Consider the following 21,793-nt stretch of genomic DNA (forward strand, 5'->3'; position numbering starts at 1 on the left):
TTTTTAGCTGCACATATATAAAGGAATTGTGAGAAGGTTCCCCAGGAAAAACCCACACTTTGTAAACTGTTACATACAGTATCTGGTCATAATGCCACATATTATTCCCTCCACTGCAAGCTTACTATCATGCTAGGAATTTAATGTGAATGGAAGTTCTATCTGTAAGCCACTGTCTGACCGTGTGTGACAGCCATAACCTCTAACCTCTGAAGACACAAACACATCACAATTACTTGCAAGTCACAAGTGCGCAGCACAATGCAAACTCCCATTTTACTGAATGTGTCCTAATTGTTGGCTATTATATAAAATAACGTTTATTTGTATTTCTACTATGAGCTTGTATCGTTATTATCTAGTATACTTCTCTGTAAATGTCAGGTCCAGTCTCCGCTGTCACATTAAAATTAAACTATTTTTTAAGCTGCCCTCATATTAAATGACAAATAAGAGATAAATGGGATTTATAATTGTAAATATTATAACTTTTTGAAAGATAGATTTTATGCAAACAAAATGTCTTTATTTCCATCTAGTGGAAAATACAAATATTACAAGACTTATCAGTTCCCTTGTAAACACACTGCTGTTCTTTTTAGGTCCATAATGATTATGCAATAAAGGTTCATGAAAATTTCACACATATACTTTCACATCTCAGGACAAAGAGTGTGATCTAGTGTTGGAGTCATACATCTCAAAACTAACCTTTCAGTCTTTCTAACTATTTGCTGTTTTATAATCACAATGTAAACTAAAAACTAATATTAATGACTTTAATGGATTTATAATCTCCAGTTTTTAAAACTGAAATCCACGGTCTCTGAAAACCATTTAGTGGTGTCAGCACCTTCAGCAAACATGTCCTTAGATTAATAAGTTCCATACTTTAAAATGATACTTGCACTCTAAACTAAAATAAACCATAACAGAGAAATTACAGCATATGTGGATTTAGTTCAGTGAGACTCCTGAATATTTTTATACACACTGTGGTAAATGTGACCTTGATACACAGTTTCCACTTAATTCTATTCCTGCAAACAACCAAGAGACAACAAAGTCTGTTTACGGCAAGGGCAAAACTTGTGTGTGGAAAATATGTCACAAAAGGGTGAAAAGCTAGTAAAGCAAGTACTTGAAATTTGTACTTAAGTAGAATATTGGTGTGAATTTGTGAAACCTTTAAAACAAATATAAATTCTTGGGCAATTTTGTAAATTTAAATGATCTGTGTAAAAAATGTACAGATTTCAAAACTTTCTAAAGTTCCTGTTTGTGAACTAAACTGACAAGTTGTCAGTGTCGTCTGGTTTTAGAAAATAGTGTCAGTCACATAAAAAATAAAAAGGTGTGATAGCAACTTGTCTGTGCAAGGATGATGTTAACACCTGCCCACCAAGTTTCCGTTGTGGGGGCTGACTACAAAAGTTGGTAGACGGAGAACTTCAAGTCATACTGTTCAGTTTTATCTTCTGTACAATGACCATGATCCACATGTTCTGTGTTCTATTTGTCCTACAGCTCGTCTCCATCACTGGTGAGATCAGATCCTTCTCAAAATCATTTCTGGATTTAAAGAATTGTTTGTTTTCTTTTTGCTGTTCCATAATGATAATGTGGCTGATGAGAAAGTTTTCTTTGGTAATTTTTCCACCTTCTCTCCTCATGTAAGGGGCCACTGAGAGCGGCATAGTAGGTGGTAAAGTTTCAAAGCCTCATTCCAGACCTTACATGGCATCGCTCCAGTTTCAGGGACACCATTCGTGTGGTGGGATTCTTATTCGGGAAGACTTTGTCCTAACTGTAGCGCACTGCCACCGGTGAGTTTAATTTGTGTCCCTAAAAACAAGAAAACATGAATTTAACAAGTTAATGTGCAGCAATTATTCACAACTGAAATACTGGTCACATAATTATTTGTCATGTATAACAGATGTGATCATTATTTCTAATGACATTACAATAAGTGACTTTGATATACTATTACCTACCAAATGGTCTGTGGTCTATTTTAAAATGGGAAAACTACACATATAACAAATATTTTCATCTTATTTATTCTCTTGTTTCTCAGACAGCAGCCCATGACAGTGGTACTTGGAGCACACGACGTAACCAAGGAAGAAAAAAGTCAGCAAAGGATCAAAGTGGCTAAATACTATAAACATCCAGAGTTCATAGGAGAATTTGATTATGACATTATGTTAATTAAGGTAAAGTTAAATTGTTTTAAAGGCCAAATCAAGTATCTCTAATTTCACCTTTTATTTTTTACCTTTAATCATGGTTTAATTTGTTTTTTGACAAAACAATCACATACCAATCCTTCTTTGTGACTGGAGACTATCCCAGCTGACATAAGATAAGAGGTGGGGTACACCTTGGATGGGTCTCAAGTCTATTTCAGGGCCAACACTGAGAGATACACACAGACCCATAACCTTTTGCACCCAAATTCACAACTACAAGCAGTTTTGAGTCTTTGGACTGTGGGTGGAAACCAAAATACCCAGAGGAAACCCATCCTAGCATGTGGACAACATGTGAACTCCATACAGACATGCTGCAACCGGGGAGCTTCTACAGTACAGTCGCTGTAAGGTTGCAGTGCAAACCACTTCACCACTGTGCTGCCCATCGTGTAACTGAAGTCATCACTGGTGCAGGAAGCTGGTTTTAGAAATCACACTATTAGTTACAGTTGCTATCACTTTACTCTTCATGGAGATGACTATTGGCAATATTGGGCTTGAAATTATGACTTTGAACTACTTTCTTTTGCAGAGACCGATTAATTTTACAACACACACCTCTGATAAACTATAACCCTAGAATTTGTTGAAGATCTGGGGGTTTCTGACCTCAACACAGCCTCACAATAATACATAGAGGCTGAAAACTTCAGTTTGTTGCTTACAGTTCCAAATTGTCTTAGTTTGCCAAGCTCATGGCATCTTAACTTTCTCTTAGTGATTAGGAATTGCCTTGGTTTCTCTGTGAAACTTAAAAAGAAGGACTGACCAACACACCGATTTGAGGTAACAGGATTACCTCAAATAACAACTAAATCCTTTGTAAAACTGGTGAAAACAAGCACCACAATCACACATCAAAGCAGGTTGTAAGATAATAAAACCAGACTTTTGAAAAGGATTTCCAAAGGTTCTGATCTCAACAGATCAAAAACATATGTTGACTGTGCTTAAAAGTCATATCTCTGCCACAAAAGCCACGAATGTTAATGATCACAGTTGATTAGTTCCACTGAAAGAAGGTACTGTAAGTTCGGACAGAAACCAGGTAATGGCTAACAAAGTGTCAGCACAAGGTAAAACTTGACAGATTAAATTGACCAAGAATAAAAATAAATAGGAGAAATGTTACAGGGGGTGAAAATATTTTATACTCATTCATAGTATTTCTCTTTATTCGCATAATGTATCAGTTTAATTTTTGCAGTTTGGCGATATAGAACTACAATCACACATTAGCAACGGATGTGGAGGTGAACTGCTTGACTTAAAACCACGATGCTACTTTCATCGTCTTGTCTTTTACAGTTAAAAAAGAATGCCACACTGAACAAGTATGTGAGACTCATTGAACTACAAAAAAAAGACGGGAAAATACCAGCAAACATTAAATGTTTAGTTGCTGGCTGGGGAAGAACTGGAGTCAATCAGCCTACATCAAATGTACTGCGGGAAACCACAGAGAAAATACAATTCAGCTTTGAGTGCAAGAAAATATGGGGAGAGAACTTCAATTCTAGTCACATGATATGTACCAAGTTCACCAAAAAGACAGGAGGGATTTGTCAGGTAAATAAACTGCATTGTAAGCAGAAGTGCAAATAATCACATTTCATGACAAAACAAATATTTCCTTTTTCTCTACAAGCTACTGAAACAAGATTTGCTTTTGTCTTTTCCCTGTCTTTATCTAGGGGGATTCTGGTGGGCCACTCATCTGCAACAACAAGCCTCAAGGTTTAACAGCTTTTACCCTAGAAACGGATTGTAATGATCCAAAGTATCCTCATGTCTTCACCAAAGTCAACTTCTTTCTTCCCTGGATTAAAAAAATATTGCAGGTATAGGTGAAAGATGTGTGAGTGAGTGAAATATTGCCACTGCTGCTTTGTTTTCACTTCCTTGTTATGTAACGAGGCTTGATCATGCACACAGTATAGAAAAGTTAGAAATTCAAAAGGCTAATATGTTTTACATGCAAAAAAGCCCAATTACTTATAATGTTTAAAATCTAAAATAAAATTCCACATAAAATTGGGTAATTTAAAACAAAATGTCACTGTACTTTTATTTCCTATGTCTATTCATAGCATCTTAGATGTAGATATTTTTCTTTATTATATACATTAAGGTTGTTTAGCATAAACAAAGAAAATTACAAAACAGGTAAACAAAGTACAACAGTGAGTGTGATGCTTGTGGTGTAATAGCCCACATGCATTACAACAAACCACAGGCCACTGCAGTTGCACCCGTGTCTTGTCAGTCATAGTGCAACGTTTTAAAGTTGAACCGCTTTCTGTCTGTGAAAGCCATCATCTGCAAAGAAAGTGAAAGGAGCAAACTGCCTTAAAATAATGCCTTTGTTCTCATCTGTCAATTATCTGTGAGTTATAGTTTTTGGATGATTTCTTTTCACAATAATACGTATGACTTTGCAATTTGTTAATGTATGAAAAATGAATAAATGCATAAAGACTCATTATATAAAACTCAACTGACTTGGATCTCTTGTGAAATATCTCTTCTCTATAATGTGGAAAGGTGTTGAAGACATTTTCAAGTCTGTTTTAACAGAACTCACAACCACTCAACATTAAAAGAGAGAATGTTTTACTATTAAAAATGTTCATTTCTGAACTATTAATTTGAATAATCTAAAAAAGGTTTATACTGATATAAAAAGTTGAAAACTGTCTCCACTGTCACATTAAAATTAAACTATTTTTTAAGCTGCCCTCATATTAAATGACAAATAAGAGATAAATGGGATTTATAATTGTAAATATTATAACTTTTTAAAAGATAGATTTTATGCAAACAAAATGTCTTTATTTCCATCTAGTGGAAAATACAAATATTACAAGACTTATCAGTTCCCTTGTAAACACACGGCTGGTCTTTTTAGGTCCATAATGATTATGCAATAAAGGTTCATGAAAGTTTCACACACATTCTTTCACATCTCAGGACAAAGCGTGTGATCTAGTGTTTGAGTCATACATTTCACAACTAACCTTTCAGTCTTTCTTACTAATTGCTGTTTTATAATCACAATTTAAACTAAAAACTAATATTAATGGCTTTAATGGATTTATAATCTCCAGTTTTTAAAACTGAAATCCACGGTCTCTGAAAACCATTTAGTGGTGTCAACACCTTCAGCAAACATGTCCTTAGATTAATAGGTTCCGTACTTTAAAATGATACTTGCACTCTAAACTAAAATAAACCATAACAGAGAAATTACAGCATATGTGGATTTAGTTCAGTGAGACTCCTGAATATTTTTATACACACTGTGGTAAATGTGACCTTGATACACAGTTTCCACTTAATTCTATTCCTGCAAACAACCAAGAGACAACAAAGTCTGTTTACCGAAAGGGCAAAACTTGTGTGTGGAAAATATGTCATATAAGGGTGAAAAGCTAGTAAAGCAAGTACTTGAAATTTGTACTTAAGTAGAATATTGGTGTGAATTTGTGAAACCTTTAAAACAAATATAGATTCCTGGGCAATTTTGTAAATTTAAATGATCTTTGTAAAAAAAAGTACAGATTTCAAAACTTTCTAAAGTTCCTGTTTGTGAACTAAACTGACAAGTTGTCAGTGTTGTCTGGTTTTAGAAAATAGTGTCAGTCACATAAAAAATAAAAAGGTGTGATAGCAACTTGTCTGTGCAAGGATGATGTTAACACCTGCCCACCAAGTTTCCGTTGTGGGGGCTGACTACAAAAGTTGGTAGATGGAGAACTTCAAGTCATACTGTTCAGTTTTATCTTCTGTACAATGACCATGATCCACATGTTCTGTGTTCTATTTGTCCTACAGCTCGTCTCCATCACTGGTGAGATCAGATCCTTCTCAAAATCATTTCTGGATTTAAAGAATTGTTTGTTTTCTTTTTGCTGTTCCATAATGATAATGTGGCTGATGAGAAAGTTTTCTTTGGTAATTTGTCCACCTTCTCTCCTCATGTAAGGGGCCACTGAGAGCGGCATAGTAGGTGGTAAAGTTTCAAAGCCTCATTCCAGACCTTACATGGCATCGCTCCAGTTTCAGGGAGACCATTCGTGTGGTGGGATTCTTATTCGGGAAGACTTTGTCCTAACTGCAGCGCACTGCCACCAGTGAGTTTGATTTGTGTCCGTGAAAACAAGAAAACATGAATTTAACAAGTTAATGTGCAGCAATTATTCACAACTGAAATACTGGTCACATAATTATTTGTCATGTATAACAGATGTGATCATTATTTCTAATGACATTACAATAAGTGACTTTGATATACTATTACCTACCAAATGGTCTGTGGTATTTTTTAAAATGGGAAAACTACACATATAACAAATATTTTCATCTTATTTATTCTCTTGTTTCTCAGACAGCAGCCCATGACAGTGGTACTTGGAGCACACGACGTAACCAAGGAAGAAAAAAGTCAGCAAAGGATCAAAGTGGCTAAATACTATAAACATCCAGAGTTCATAGGAGAATTTGATTATGACATTATGTTAATTAAGGTAAAGTTAAATTGTTTTAAAGGCCAAATCAAGTATCTCTAATTTCACCTTTTATTTTTTACCTTTAATCATGGTTTAATTTGTTTTTTGACAAAACAATCACATACCAATCCTTCTTTGTGACTGGAGACTATCCCAGCTGACATAAGATAAGAGGTGGGGTACACCTTGGATGGGTCTCAAGTCTATTTCAGGGCCAACACTGAGAGATACACACAGACCCATAACCTTTTGCACCCAAATTCACAACTACAAGCAGTTTTGAGTCTTTGGACTGTGGGTGGAAACCAAAATACCCAGAGGAAACCCATCCTAGCATGTGGACAACATGTGAACTCCATACAGACATGCTGCAACCGGGGAGCTTCTACAGTACAGTCGCTGTAAGGTTGCAGTGCAAACCACTTCACCACTGTGCTGCCCATCGTGTAACTGAAGTCATCACTGGTGCAGGAAGCTGGTTTTAGAAATCACACTATTAGTTACAGTTGCTATCACTTTACTCTTCATGGAGATGACTATTGGCAATATTGGGCTTGAAATTATGACTTTGAACTACTTTCTTTTGCAGAGACCGATTAATTTTACAACACACACCTCTGATAAACTATAACCCTAGAATTTGTTGAAGATCTGGGGGTTTCTGACCTCAACACAGCCTCACAATAATACATAGAGGCTGAAAACTTCAGTTTGTTGCTTACAGTTCCAAATTGTCTTAGTTTGCCAAGCTCATGGCATCTTAACTTTCTCTTAGTGATTAGGAATTGCCTTGGTTTCTCTGTGAAACTTAAAAAGAAGGACTGACCAACACACCGATTTGAGGTAACAGGATTACCTCAAATAACAACTAAATCCTTTGTAAAACTGGTGAAAACAAGCACCACAATCACACATCAAAGCAGGTTGTAAGATAATAAAACCAGACTTTTGAAAAGGATTTCCAAAGGTTCTGATCTCAACAGATCAAAAACACATGTTGACTGTGCTTAAAAGTCGTATCTCTGCCACAAAAGCCACAAATGTTAATGATCACAATTGATTAGTTCCACTGAAAGAATGTACTGTAAGATCGGACAGAAACCAGGTAATGGCTACCAAAAGTGTCAGCAAAAGGTAAAACGTGCTAAGAGAATTATTAGGTCTGCTGTATGTGTAGTTTTGGTTATAAAATAACAAAATTCAGGCTGTACACAAGAAAATTTAAGTCCCTAAATATCCCTTGGAGTAAAGTGAAAGTAATCATTAAGAAATGGAAGGAATTTTATAAAAGACTGTAAGAGGTTAGCACTCTGAATGAGATGGGAGAGACTGCACAGACAACTGTTGCCTGGTCCTTAACAAATCACATGCTCTAGACAAAAGGTTCCATTTTGCTCACAATGATAATTGATTGAGTCATTTTAAATGGGGTAATAACTTCACTTATCACTGACTTATATTTTTAATAATTTAAATTGTTAAAAAATAATCTGATATTTTGATATTTTTTGTTGTTAGATCAAAAAGCCAAATTAAATTGACCAAGAATAAAAATAAAAGGAGAAAAGTTCCAGGGGGTGAAAACATTTTATACTCATTCATAGTATTTCTCTTTATTTGTATAATGTATCAGTTTCATTTTTGCAGTTTGGCGATTTAGAGCTACATTCACACATTTGCAGCAGATGTGGAGGTGAACTGCTTGACTTAAAACCACAATGTTACTTTCATCGTCATATCTCTCACACAAACCAGATGTAACATGATGTAAAAATATATATAGTGTAAGTGCATTAATTATTAACTCTACTCTTGCCTTGTCTTTTACAGTTAAAAAAGAATGCCACACTGAACAGGTATGTGAGACCGATTGAACTATCTAAAAAAGACGGGAAAATACCAGCAAACATTAAATGTTCAGTCGCTGGTTGGGGAAGAACTGGAGTCAATCAGCCTCCATCAAATGTACTGCGGGAAACCACAGAGAAGATACAATTCAGCTTTGAGTGCCAGAATATTTGGGGAAAGTACTTCAATTCTGGTCACATGATATGTACCAAGTTCACCAAAAAGACAGGAGGGGTTTGTCAGGTAAATAGGCAGAAGTGCAAATAATCACATTTCATGACAAAACAAATATTTCCTTTTTCTCTACAAGCTACTGAAACAAGATTTGCTTTTGTCTTTTCCCTGTCTTTATCTAGGGGGATTCTGGTGGGCCACTCATCTGCAACAAAAAGCTTCAAGGTTTAACAGCTTTTGTCGCAGAAAATGAATGCGATAATCAAAAGTATCCTCATGTCTTCACCAAAGTCAACTTCTTTCTTCCCTGGATTAAAAAAATATTGCAGGTATAGGTGAAAGATGTGTGAGTGAGTGAAATATTGCCACTGCTGCTTTGTCTTCACTTCCTTGTTAAATAGTGTGGCTTGTTCATGCACACAGTATAGAAAAGTTAGAAATTCAAAAAGCTAATATGTTTTACATGCAAAAAATCCCAATTTCTTCTAATGTTTAAAATCTAAAATAAAATGTCATATAAAATTGGGTAATTTAAACCAAAATTTCACTGTACTTTTATTTCCTCCTCCTTTATGTCTAGCCATAGCATCTTATCAGAGCATGTCTCTTAATCCTTTAATTAACTGATTCTTTACTCACTGCAAAATGTAGATATTTATCTTTATTATATACATTAAGGTTGATTAGCATAAACAAAAAATGACAAAACAGGTAAACAAAGTACAACAGTGAGTGTGATGGTTGTGGTGTAATAGCCCACATGCATTACAACAAACCACAGGCCACTGCAGTTGCACCCGTGTCTTGTCAGTCATAGTGCAACGTTTTAAAGTTGAACCGCTTTCTGTCTGTGAAAGCCATCATCTGCAAAGAAAGTGAAAGGAGCAAACTGCCTTAAAATAATGCCTTTGTTCTAATCTGTCAATTATCTGTGAATTAAAGTTTTTGGAGGATTTCTTTTCACAATAATACTTAAGAATTTGCAATTTGTTAATGTATGAAAAATAAATAAATGCATAAAGACTCATTATATAAAACTCACCTGACTTGGATCTCTTGTGAAATATCTCTTCTCTATAACCTGTAAAGGTGTTGAAGACATTTTCAAATCTGTTTTAACAGAACTCACAACCACTCAACATTAACAGAGAGAATGTTGTACTACTATAAATTAAAGAAAGCGACATATGAGAAGCTAAAGATCAGATATGGTCCAATGACCATTGTAAACATTTGATGGTTTATGGTCCACTCTGAAAATCAACACCACCAAGTGCATCCATGTAAATGCTGATCTCATTTCGACTATGTTATTTAGTTACAACAATTTGTACAAAAAGAACTCTGACTTACTCACCTTGTCAAAGAACCTGCTAAGCTTCACCGCATTTGACGTACCTGCAGCAAGGTATCTCGGGTTGGTGCAGTCCTGTGAAATCAAAACAGTAGTTCAACCACAAACCTCAAATAAGAGGAGTCTTTTCTATCTCACTTAAAACCTTTTTTCATTTTTTCTGCTGGTTCTTCCAGCAATGTACATAAAGTAAAAAAAACAAAAAAAAAAAACAAAAAACAAAACACAATTATAGATTTATAATTAAAGCCTGTTTTGTTGTCTGCCTTCTTTAATACTACAATGACGTGATCACCAATAAAATAACTTAATCTGTCTGCTCCTTAAAGCTACTATATGGCAAATAATGCTACTGCAAATACATTCAAACTATTTATATGTTTAAATGAGATGTTTTTTAATTTAGGCCACAATTTTAAAGCTGATACTACAATTATTCAATGCTCACCGCATATTCACCATATGCATGTATAAATAACATTGTAATTTCCATTTTTCTTATTTACAGCTGTACAATCTTACCAGCCAGTACAAAACACACAATTTAATCACTAAGAATAAAAGGTCGGCATACGAGATTGATCTCCTCTGCATTGAAGTCCTCAGATAAGAAGGCTGTCCGAGTGAGAACTTCATTGCGTTTGTTCTCTGGGATCTGGTCAAATTTGGTGCCAATCAGCAGCAAAGGCACTGGGTTCTCAGCAAACTGCTCTCTATCATAGTCGCTACAGGGAAAAAAAAAAACATGACCAATTTTCCCAGTAAACAAAATTCAGTGACGCTCATTAATATCTTAAATTTTTACAGTTATGTTTGTGCATATAAATTATCCACCTTTCAAAAAAAAGAATGAATAAAACCTAAGTTACCCATTTGAGACAATGACTCCTGTGGGAGAAGAGTCCTTGTTCAAAGCTTCTAGTGACCAGCGGTACAGATTCTGGGAGGATTTCTTATTTGTCAAATCATGGACCAAAATAATTCCTGAAAAGAAAATCCAGAAAGTGACAGCTCACACCTGAATAATAGAACTTATGATTTCAGACTTTTTTTAAGCAGTCAGAAAATTAAAAGTAAACGTTACCATTAACTGAATTGTAGAAGACTGCTCTGGTGCTTTTTACACTACTGGCACTGCCAATAGATCCTCCAACATCCCAGAGTTCTATGTAGTAGGTCTTCTCATCTGGGGTTCCCTCCTTATAATCTTGAACCTGCAGTTCAAAAGCTATTTCAAACTTTCCACTTTATTTTCATTCTAATATGTGACATGTATAGTGTGTCCTGCACTCTTTTTCATAGAAGTTATAGATGTATAAAGTACATACAGCATAGGTGAGATGAGTTTAAATGAAAAGCAGCCAGATGTTTTTTTCTCAACTGAATTTTGTATAAATCAAAAGGTGTTTGTCCTGCTTACCCGAACATCCACAGAGCACCCTACAGTCCATGATGGATTTCCTAAAACTTGATTTTGACACAAAAGATGGACCAAAGAAGACTTGCCCACCCCTGCAATAAACAAGAAATGTTGAGGTGAGATATATATAAACTCCCCCAGTCTCCCAGACACAAAGATTCACTTTTTGTCTTATCATAAAATCCAGCTTTCACTTTAAATATTGCTATCACATTTCTACCACCAATTACCGATTGCAACAAGTTAAAACATATTCTTCATTTCCATCAGAACATACGGCCGGTACAACATCAGGAAACAACTTCAATAAGCTGTTCAAGGTCTCGATATTCTGCAAACTAGTTTCCATGCAATCTCAACTTTTGAGAACGTTATTGATTTACCTTAAAATGGTAGCCTTCGTATATAACTAAGGGTTGGGGTTAGTAGTCCACCTAAAACTAACCACTAGGCTGGAAGTGACTAGTGTCCGTAGATTTTAACAAGTGGAATGTTTTAAGTTGCCACTGTTCTTAAATCTCGTATTTAGCAGTCTTTGAGACTGTATACTGTGTCAGTTAATGTACATGTAATATAATGTACTACAGTATGTAAACACACTGAAGTGTCATTTTAAATTGGATTGTAAACAAGATAGCTCTAACCAGGACAAACAAATATCTCTACAAATAGGAAAACACTCTGTATAATAACTTTTATTATGGAGAATTTTAACCCACTTACCAGAATCCCCTAAAACTAACACTTTCACCCTGTCAAGAGAAGCCATTTTTGGTGATAGTGAGGTCCCGGAATAAATACCAAAGCTCTGCCTTGTAGTTTCATTTCTGTAATCTAATTGGTTGAAGAAAAATTGTTTGTCTGACAAACTGTGGAGCCATTAGTTGAAATGTATATCAATCAAAAGTCCAGTGTTTCTATTGGCTATTGGGTGAAGCTCTACGCGTGCGTCGTTGTTTGCTTTTACTTCCGGGTCCTAATATATTAAGAAAGCATGCTTAGCTAACTTTGGAGAATAAATATTGTCATGTGTGAATGTGTCGGGCTTTGTTGAGTTTGTGTGAGTCGAAGTTGGCGTGTACTCTGAAATGACCTAAGGAAGCACGGTGAGTTTTAGTGTAGCGTTGTTGGGCTTGTTAGTCGGCTTCCTTAAGGGTTTTAACGTTGAGTGCAGGTTTAGTGTTAGCCTAGTTGACGTTAACGTAGCTATGCTAACCTTAAGGTTCTGGAACATTACTAACATCAGTTAGCTATAGTGGCCTTAAAATAGATACGCACAGCCTGCTAAACTGTTGTTTTTGTGTGTTCGTTCGAGCTGCAATACTAAGAGTTGCTAACTAACTAACTACGCTCCAGTAACGATAGTCCGTTTAGCCAGCTGTGAAACCAGCAACGCTGGCCGATATGTTAACGTTCTGCCAAAAGGAGTTGGTTAATGGGGGATTAATTAGGATAAGCCAAGTTTTTGGTTGAGTACCGCTTCACAAATAGGGCCTTTAATGGGGAGAAACGTCATTCTCAACATACGACTTTCTCTCAACTTTTCCTCATTGTACTCGTAAAATCTGAAACCTTAAACAATTATATTCACATAGCTGGCTAAGGATTCTGATCCACTGAAGTTTATGCCTGCTGCCTTAGATCGTAGTCCAACGATTTTGCCTTTAGGATTCTGCCCCTTTCAAGTGTGGTCTCTCCGTAGCAGAAGATGATAGAGCCAGAGGTTCTGACCGAGGTTCCTGCTGCGCTTAAGCGGCTAGCAAAGCAGGTTGTAAGGGGTTTCTATGGAATGGAGCACGCCTTGGCCCTGGATGTGCTCATTCGCAATCCGTGTGTACGTGAGGAAGACATGCTGGAGCTGCTCAAGTTTGACCGCAAACAGCTGCGCTCAGTACTCAACACACTGAAGGCGGACAAGTTTGTCAAATGCCGCATGAGAGTAGAGACTGCACCTGATGGCAAAACAACACGGCACAACTACTATTTCATCAACTACAGGTTGTTTTCTTTTTTGCATGTTTGACTTTGGCCATGTTTCATGTTAACAGTGTTTACATGCCCGTGAAAGAACAACCTAAAAATGTATTAGCAACCGAGTAGAAACTACAATATATTTACACAGGACATAGTTAAAATATGATTCACCCTCCTTCCTCATGCCATTATGATGCATACTATGAAGGTTTATCTTTTTCTTTTTTTTAAGGGTACTTGTGAACGTGGTGAAGTATAAATTGGATCACATGCGACGGCGCATTGAGACAGATGAGCGAGACTCAACCAACCGCGCCTCTTTCCGGTGTCCGTGCTGCTTTTCCACATTCACCGATCTGGAGGCAAACCAACTGTTTGACCCTATGACAGGTAAACATTTATTACAGTCTACTGTCTTGTAGCACATTGATAGTCTTCAGTTTATTAGAATATGTTATGTGATCCTTACTTTACAGGTGTCCGTCTAGAAATACAGTAGACAGTGGACACAGTCATATTCTATATTCATATAATTCAAAGGTCACTTAAATGTTACTACATCACTTGCAAAATATTAGGCGAAGATACCAGGTTTTGGAAAAAAAATTAGAAAGTGTTCAAGACCAAATGTCTCCAGAGTCTTTTCTTTGAAGAAGAAGAGAAGAAGAACAAGCTTTATTGATATTGAGCATCTAAAGCACTGGGGGGGGGTGGGGGACGACGACAATGGGCAACAGTGGGCAACCTGGGGGGACACATCTGGTGGGTAGGCTGGGATTTGATCCTGCAGACTTCTGCATCTTCTGCTGCTTTACCCATTGGGCTTCTTTGTATAACTACTCTTTCTGTGGAGGTCTGGCTCTTAACTTTTGTAAGTAATAAAAAGTAATTTTACACATTGAAAGTGTTAAATATATATGATTGGGGTGTAATAACAATTATAATCTGCACTGAATGTGTAGCAACTAATGTATTACTCTTTATAAGGTACTGGTAGACCTCTAGATGGCAGTCAGTGCCCAGTTTAGCATCAGTGCAACTATGCTTCACTAGGTTCACTAACAACAGGTTCATCTAGTACATCAATTTCCTAATGGAAAAGAAATTACAGCACTTGTGCCTCAAGCTCTTTATTATAATGACATTGTTTCAAAAATATGCTACCATCTTACTTTGTGCTAGTGAAGTTGTGCAATTTCCCCAGGTTTCCCCTGTCTATCCAATTTTAACCTATTTTATATTTCAAATTTTTCTGACTTCCATGCTCAACATAGTCTTGTTTATCAATTACAATTCTCAAACCTGGTTTATGTTATGTCATTTTTAGAGATGAACACTTTGCTACATTTACTGTTAGCAATTAATGGATACTAACTGAAATACTGATTTAGGATATTGACCTGTGAGTCGTCCTGTGTAGATTAGCAAGCACACATTTTCTGCTAATATTCAGCATTGTCAGATAGAGTTGAGTTACAGTAGTGTTGTAACACTTGAAAGGTTTACTTTCAATTTATACCAAGTTCATTTTAAATGTATACTAATTGAGCACCATGGTATGACCATATAAATTAGGGGAAATAATTAGCACTCATTGATAAACTGTGTGCTATTTTATTAAATCAAAGCCACTGACTGTAGACGTTTCTGGTGTAGAGAAGTATTTTTACAATACAATTTTTTAATTATAAGCATAAAAACTTTAAATAGCTACAGTATTCAGTTGTAAATTTTATTTACTTGCATTGCTCGAGTTACACTTTATTACTTTATTTTGTAGTACACTAGTAAATGACTACTTTTTAAAAATATGTATGATAATCTGTTCAAGTTTAACTCCAGAATATATGAGTCTTATAACCTGCTTATAACCAGCATAGTGTTTTTGCTCGCATAAGACAATATAGAAAAGAAGTACCACTTTCAGCATATACCCTTGTCAAGAGACCTGACTTTTTAGTTTCTGATACTTAGTTTTGAGTGAGTCGGCAAAGCCAGGCCTACCATTAGAGTGGATCTAATTTGATGTGAGTGGATTTTCTTGGCTGTCTCACTTCCCTACCTGATGCTGAAAGGGCATAGTGTAAATGTGACCTGTCTGTTTACAATTGACATTTTACTCTTAAATAATGTGTAAGATTTGAAAATGTTTCAACTAAGCCTTTATTTTTGTGGTGGTTCCCACTTTGTGCTAAGTTTGTCCGTATTCCTCCATGTTGGATGTCATATTTTAAAAGTGAAAGGTTGTTTTCAGATCATTCCTTTCACTCCACAGTACAATAAGAAATTTCCATTTATAGTATAATGGGTAAATTAGCATCACAGCAGAAATGGATGAAACAGCCCTTGGGCCTCAGGTCTTCTCAGTCTGCCAAAGATGATTTTACCAAGCTGCAGGGTTCCATTGGTTCTTTGATAAATTATTAATCATTTGTGATAATATGATGGCATTGGATTGGGAAGGAGAGAAAGTGAGACATGGATAAAAAGAGAGTTGAGTAACTTTTGCTCTTCTGCTTAACTCAAAATGTTCAAAAAGTACTATATCAATGCTTCTCTCACCTCCCTACCAACATCTGCATTTGTACTTTTTTGTTTTTTTGGTCTGTCCTTGTTACGTTCACTTTCTCATTATTGGTTGACATCCAGCAGTTTGCTTCTTAATTGAAAGGACATGACATCATTCACTTATTGCTACTACATATCCATGATGTTGTCTTTCCTTAGTACATGTGTTTCACATGTGAGTAACTGAGGCAACCAGAAAGTTTAAAGGACAGAGCAAAGGTAGGGGTATGCAGAATTTAAAGAGATGAAAAAGCTAATTAACTTTTCATTAGGTTAGACCTAAACTGAAAAAAGTCGAGGTGTGACCACCTCAGTTGAGTCACCCGTTCTTGCTCAGTTGAATAGTAGGCCATCTGATAACTGCAAAGCTACTCTGAAGTTGTTGTCAAATTTGGCTGGTAGATGTGTGCAGTCATCAAAAACGTAATTAAAAGATTCCAAGTGTAACCTACACTCTGTCCGTACTAAAATCAATTAGCAAGATATGAGGAAGTTTAATCTTCCTGACAGTTTAATGTGTTTATGTGTATTATTTAAGCAAATTTCAACTGGTAAATGTTTCTGTGAAGGTTGTAACCCTGCAGCCAAAAAGAAAAACACAAAGTATACCTGGAGCTCACATGGTGAAAGTCTGATGAACCGGTTGCTTCTGCAGGGCCAGCAACACTCAGTGTGACCTCAAGGATGGGAAATGACATTACTGGTCTTCCAGCTCATTCTGACCCACAAAGACAACTCAAAACCCTGCAGCACTGAATTTTCACACACTGCTGTGTAGATGTTATAAAACCCTGCAATTTTGGACTTACTCTATCTGACATAATGGTTGAAAAAAAGCTTATTTAGTAGTGCTTAAAACATTATTTTCATTTCTTCTTTTATCAATTGGTGCTTTCTGCTTATTTCAGACTTTAGGAGCCCAAATAGTAGCGCAATTGTTTAAAAAGATATCCCATAATGTATTTTAATGTGAAGAGGAGCTGTCAAAGCCTCGCGTAATTCAGACTCATTTTAAATGGAAATGGTGAAAATGGTCATATATGATACAGGCATTGTCTAATGTCTCTCTGGGACCAGCTTTCCTCTTATCTAGTCCTGTACTGTGGCACCACAGATGCTGTCTTTCCACCAGAGAAAGTTTTTTTTTTTTCCCCCCCTTTATTTTTTCCCTCTCTTGTACAATGAGACATAAAGCAGACACGCCAGCCGATCTAATGCTGAAACAGCTCCTATTGTTGAAACTGAAACCAGCCAGAGATGCAGATGACCAAATAGGCCCTTCTCTTTCTAGCCCCTTTCAGACATGCACTGTAATTTAGACATTTTCCAGACTTTCTCTGGGGTGGGTGTATGCGTGAACACAAAACCCGGGCAAATACATTCTCTTCTCATCTTTTCCGTATACTGTTTTCCATTCTTTGGTTAATACTGTGCATACATCTAAATACATTTACTAGTGATCTCAACAACTGCCAACTTCACTGGTGATTGTTATTGGTTTTAGCTGATCATTGACTATTATTTTTCTTAAACTGAAGTGTTTTTTTCTTCTTTTTTTTTTAACACCACCAGGTACTTTTCGCTGTACCTTCTGCCAGACTGAGGTAGAAGAGGATGAGTCTGTCTGTCCTGATGCTAGGACACTGGTGGCACGCTTCAATGAGCAGATTGAACCCATCTATGTGCTGCTACGTGAGACTGAAGATGTCAACTTGTCCCATGATCTGTTGGAGCCTGAGCCTGCTGAAATCCCTGCTCTCAAACAAAGGTCAGTTTCCGACAAGGCTGACAGAAATACGCTCCTTGTTTGCCTCACTATCTAAACTGTAAAATCGTTTTTTTATTTCGTTATGTTTCCTTTAGCCGCGAACGTGCTGCGGCGTCTGGAGCAAACGCTGCAAGTGGCCAACATCGTGAAGCCTGGTCTAACAAAGGATCATCCTATGCTGACCTCTACACTCAGAATGTGGTTATCAGCATGGATGAACAGGATGAACAGCAGAAGCAAGTCAGTGAAAAGGCACCAAAGGAGAGGCCTGTCTGGTTGACCCAGAGCACTGTGCAGGGTGCTTACAGTGAGCCTGACATCCTCAAGAACCGTAAGTAAAGATTTTCATGCACTACTCTTCTTACTTTACTACCACCATCTTACTCTTGCTGTCGGTTTTTAATTGGAGAAGAAATAAGAAAATTGGCTCACAAAATGCAGTTTTACCTAATATACAATGGGTTTTCCATGTAAACCATGTAATTATCAAAGTTTGATTGATTAAGCCACACAAAAAGTTGCACAAAAATTATTAATATTGTGCATTTCTTGGTCAAAAATAAGATGTAAGCAAATCAATGGCATTGGCCATGTTTCCTTTCTGATAGAAAAGGTCTCGTGTCTTATAATCACATGAACAGATGGCACTATGAAGGATTGGATGTATTTGTCAGAGGCTTTTTAGCTAAACTGATGGCCTTGTCCCTTATGTATGTGCGTGTGTATTATGTTTCCAGCAGAACACCACTTACTTAGTAGCGTTGCAGTAGTGGGGAAAGATGGCACACTGGTGCAGTTGTTTTTCCATTTTGAAGCAAATTGGCATGGGTTCAAAATCTCCCACTCATGAGTCAGAAGACATTAAATTTGAAATGTAATTCCCGCCCACTGTCAGCTACTGGTTTACCGTCATTAATCATAAATGCTATTGCTTGTCAATGGTTTTTTTCTAAACACATGGACTTTCAGGAAGATAATAACTTGATCCTATCAATTGAATGCAACAAACACAATTCAGACCCACACTTGGGCTACTCTTCTTTGACCTCTAAGTTAAATCCCTGCTCTCCCTGTAGTTAAAACAGGCTTTTAAAGGTCACCCTTAGGTATCTCCCTCTGTTTGTGGCGTTTCACCAGTCTTATGCTGACATCGTTTGTCATCCCCAAGGGCATACAGCAATTGGGCCTGGCCAGACTGCCATTGAATTCTAATTGCTTAATTGAAATAATCAGAGACTTGATTAGTGCACGGCTGAACAAGGACTACTCGGTAATAAAATCCATTCTTGTGGAAATTGCATGAACTGTGCCTTCCAAACATCCTGTCTGAAGTGTGCTTCTGTGCATGTGTCTGGACTGATCTTGTTGTCCTTTGGAGCCTGCAAGCAGACATGACATTGCCTAATAAAGCTTTTGTTCAGATAGTCATGTGTAGGAACTAACCATTCAAGGTACTTCTTTTTTCCAGTGCAATGATCAGTCATTCTAGTAACAGCTTAAGAAGTCAATTTATTACCATGTTACCAAAAATTGTTTCCACAGGTGCAGACATTGTACCTGAAGCCCAGGATGGAGCAGCTGGTCATGGAATTGGTCAGGCAGATGAAAATGAGGAGGTGATGCGCGCTCTACTCATTCATGAAAAGAGGAGTGGAGCAGGTGGAGGTGGAGGTGGAGCAAGTGCTGCCGCCAAGGGCCTTGCCTCCACCAAAGCGAATGCCAGTGACTCGGAGAGTGACACTAGCGAATCAGATGATGACTTTCCATCAGGTCCTCCCCCTGCCACAGCTGCTCCGCATCGGGCAGACGAGGAGGACGACGAGGATGATGAGTTTGAGGAGGTGGGGGATGAGCCAGTGGTAATGGTGGGAGGCCGACCGTTCTCATATCGGGAGGTGAGCCAGAGGCCAGAGCTAGTGGAGCAGATGTCAGCACAGGAGAAAGAGGCCTACATTGAGATGGGACAACATCTCTTCCAGGACATGTACTTCTGATCAAACACACAACTGTGTGTTTTTTTTTTTTTTTATATATTTAAACATGCATTTATACACACACAGGGAAACACTTGACTTTGATGGGTTGGCTTTGAGTTCCCAGATGTACAGTATACCTCTGCTGTGTCACACTGTTTAATAGTGACATGTAAGGAAATGTTTTTTAAGAGAAAAACTCAATGCTGCTCAAGAAGTATTTACAGTCAGCCTCATAGTCCTGCATTAAAAAAACCAAGGACATGCTTTGTCAGTGTTGCCGAACTAGTCACACTTGTATTATTCTGTACCAAGTATTTTTGAAAGTTGCTAAGCCAGAAGGAAGGGGGCCCACTGCTGTTTGTGCGAAGAGTGCCAATTATGTTTGTCTGTTATATTTTCATTACAGCTTTTACAGACTAAGTTTAACTGGTGTCCACACCAAAACTGTGTTTTTCACTCATTTATCTCTCATATAAGGGATGGAAGAAATGCAAGCATTTTTTTTTTTTTTAAGCTTGAAGTCCATTTTCACATATTTGCATATGTATTGATTGTGTGTGGGGCTGTGAAAACTGCCAAAAAACGTCAAAGCAGTACTTTGACAAGACACACTGAAAACTGGAGCTTCTGCTGCTGCTGATCCATTGCTTTACTGTGATGTCGGTAAAAACATGTTTGATGAATCTTTTGTTTTTCTGAAACAAGTTAACGAGTCTTGCTTTACAGAAATTTAAAATCTCAGGCAAATGTGGAATAAAAGAGAGGAAATGAAAGTGTGTCTAAATGTTGTGGTTTACAGGAAAACTGTTGTTCAGAGCAAATGAAACAAAACAGTAAAGCATAATAAATGTGTTAACACCGAGCAAGTCCTATTATAATGGGATGAAAAGCATTGTGTACGAACACTTTGACTTAGAAACCATTTAATATATAGAAGTATGTGGGCACTGTTATGTTTGTCTTCTCAGATAGTGGTCAAAACTGTCTAGTGTGAGTGCACCCTTAAATCGTATAATAAAATTATTTACAGGTATTAAAGGTACATATTTGAGGTACTGTGCTTCATTGTTTGGATGACTTTATCCCACAATATGAGCGTAAGATCTGCTGGCAGCTTGTGTTGCGGGGAAAAAAGGCAAAGTTTAAATGTGAATTGTTCAACAATATGGGCAGCAAAATATGTGAGCGACAAACCGGATGTACATAATTTAGAGTTCACTGTTTGACATTTTGTTTTCACTTCATAAAAAAAACAAACCTTTTTGTTTTACTTTCTACAACACATTTGTTTCTTTATACTCTAGAAACCAATTTTAACTAATATGTCATTCACACCAAATCCACCTTTTTTCAGTTCAGTAAAAGATGTTTATAACCCTTTGCATATTGTACTGTTCATAAGTTAAATGTTTAACATACGTCAAATGTTAATACATTTTAAATAAACACCTATTTTAGCAGAACCATTCGGCTAAAATGTTTTGGAGGAGTGTTTACTGGCTTAGCCATTGCACATGAATGTCTACAACTAATTACAAATTTCTTTTTTGCTAACTTCTTGTCTGGGTCATACTACAGGAAAAGCCTTAGCGTCAGTAAATCAAGATAGTCCCATGGGAATTAGATATGCAGAGTTATCCCTCTGCATTTTAGCCTGGGGTTTGTGCCAACAGAAAGCCTGCTGCCGTTCCTGCCTGTCCAGGTTGTCAACTTTTTTTTAGGACATAACATGCATCTGTTTTAGATATATACTGTAATTTTAAGCTTTTTTTTTATTTTAATAGCTGTATTAACACTAGCAAAGCCCTGTGCATTAAAGTATAAACATCTACTGTATTCAGATGTAGGTTGAAGATTTCTGTTACACCAGAACAAAGGCAAACATCAATTCTTTTTTTTTCAGGGACAGGTGTGAAATCTAGCATCTTTGATGGTATGGGGCCGC

General features: G+C 36.9%; 4 protein-coding genes across 5 annotated transcripts; 3 read left to right on the plus strand and 1 right to left on the minus strand.

Moving 5' to 3' along the window:
- The first annotated feature begins 1,072 nt into the window (after positions 1 to 1,072).
- LOC137133631 (mast cell protease 4-like) lies at positions 1,073 to 5,116 on the plus strand. The gene is made up of 5 exons (XM_067517427.1): positions 1,073 to 1,543; positions 1,679 to 1,826; positions 2,081 to 2,219; positions 3,567 to 3,827; positions 3,953 to 5,116. Exons 1-5 carry the CDS (start codon positions 1,486 to 1,488, stop codon positions 4,103 to 4,105), a joined length of 759 nt encoding a protein of 252 aa, XP_067373528.1. The 5' UTR covers positions 1,073 to 1,485; the 3' UTR covers positions 4,106 to 5,116.
- Positions 5,117 to 5,341: 225 nt separating this feature from the next.
- Positions 5,342 to 9,261, plus strand: LOC137133632 (granzyme B-like). The gene is made up of 5 exons (XM_067517429.1): positions 5,342 to 6,108; positions 6,244 to 6,391; positions 6,646 to 6,784; positions 8,597 to 8,857; positions 8,971 to 9,261. The coding sequence occupies exons 1-5, from the start codon at positions 6,051 to 6,053 to the stop codon at positions 9,121 to 9,123; spliced, it is 759 nt and encodes a 252-aa protein (XP_067373530.1). The 5' UTR covers positions 5,342 to 6,050; the 3' UTR covers positions 9,124 to 9,261.
- A 169-nt stretch (positions 9,262 to 9,430) lies between these two features.
- rabl3 (RAB, member of RAS oncogene family-like 3) lies at positions 9,431 to 12,399 on the minus strand. Its single transcript, XM_067517430.1, has 8 exons — positions 12,286 to 12,399; positions 11,563 to 11,654; positions 11,227 to 11,356; positions 11,012 to 11,126; positions 10,717 to 10,867; positions 10,146 to 10,217; positions 9,831 to 9,869; positions 9,431 to 9,652 (listed from the first exon to the last, which is right to left on the minus strand). The coding sequence occupies exons 1-8, from the start codon at positions 12,329 to 12,331 to the stop codon at positions 9,596 to 9,598; spliced, it is 702 nt and encodes a 233-aa protein (XP_067373531.1). The 5' UTR covers positions 12,332 to 12,399; the 3' UTR covers positions 9,431 to 9,595.
- Positions 12,400 to 12,523: 124 nt separating this feature from the next.
- On the plus strand, positions 12,524 to 20,890 carry gtf2e1 (general transcription factor IIE, polypeptide 1, alpha). 2 transcript variants are annotated; one of them, XM_067517425.1, is made up of 6 exons: positions 12,524 to 12,668; positions 13,268 to 13,560; positions 13,769 to 13,926; positions 17,677 to 17,872; positions 17,968 to 18,203; positions 19,415 to 20,890. In XM_067517425.1, exons 2-6 carry the CDS (start codon positions 13,271 to 13,273, stop codon positions 19,864 to 19,866), a joined length of 1,332 nt encoding a protein of 443 aa, XP_067373526.1. In that variant the 5' UTR covers positions 12,524 to 12,668; positions 13,268 to 13,270; the 3' UTR covers positions 19,867 to 20,890. The 2 variants fall into 2 exon arrangements, with proteins under 2 accessions (XP_067373526.1, XP_067373527.1); XM_067517426.1 differs by having other exon boundaries at positions 12,526 to 12,668; positions 13,265 to 13,560.
- Positions 20,891 to 21,793: the final 903 nt, after the last annotated feature.

This window comes from Channa argus, chromosome 9 (genome assembly GCF_033026475.1).
Source record: "Channa argus isolate prfri chromosome 9, Channa argus male v1.0, whole genome shotgun sequence".
Classification (NCBI taxonomy): Eukaryota; Metazoa; Chordata; class Actinopteri; order Anabantiformes; family Channidae; genus Channa; species Channa argus.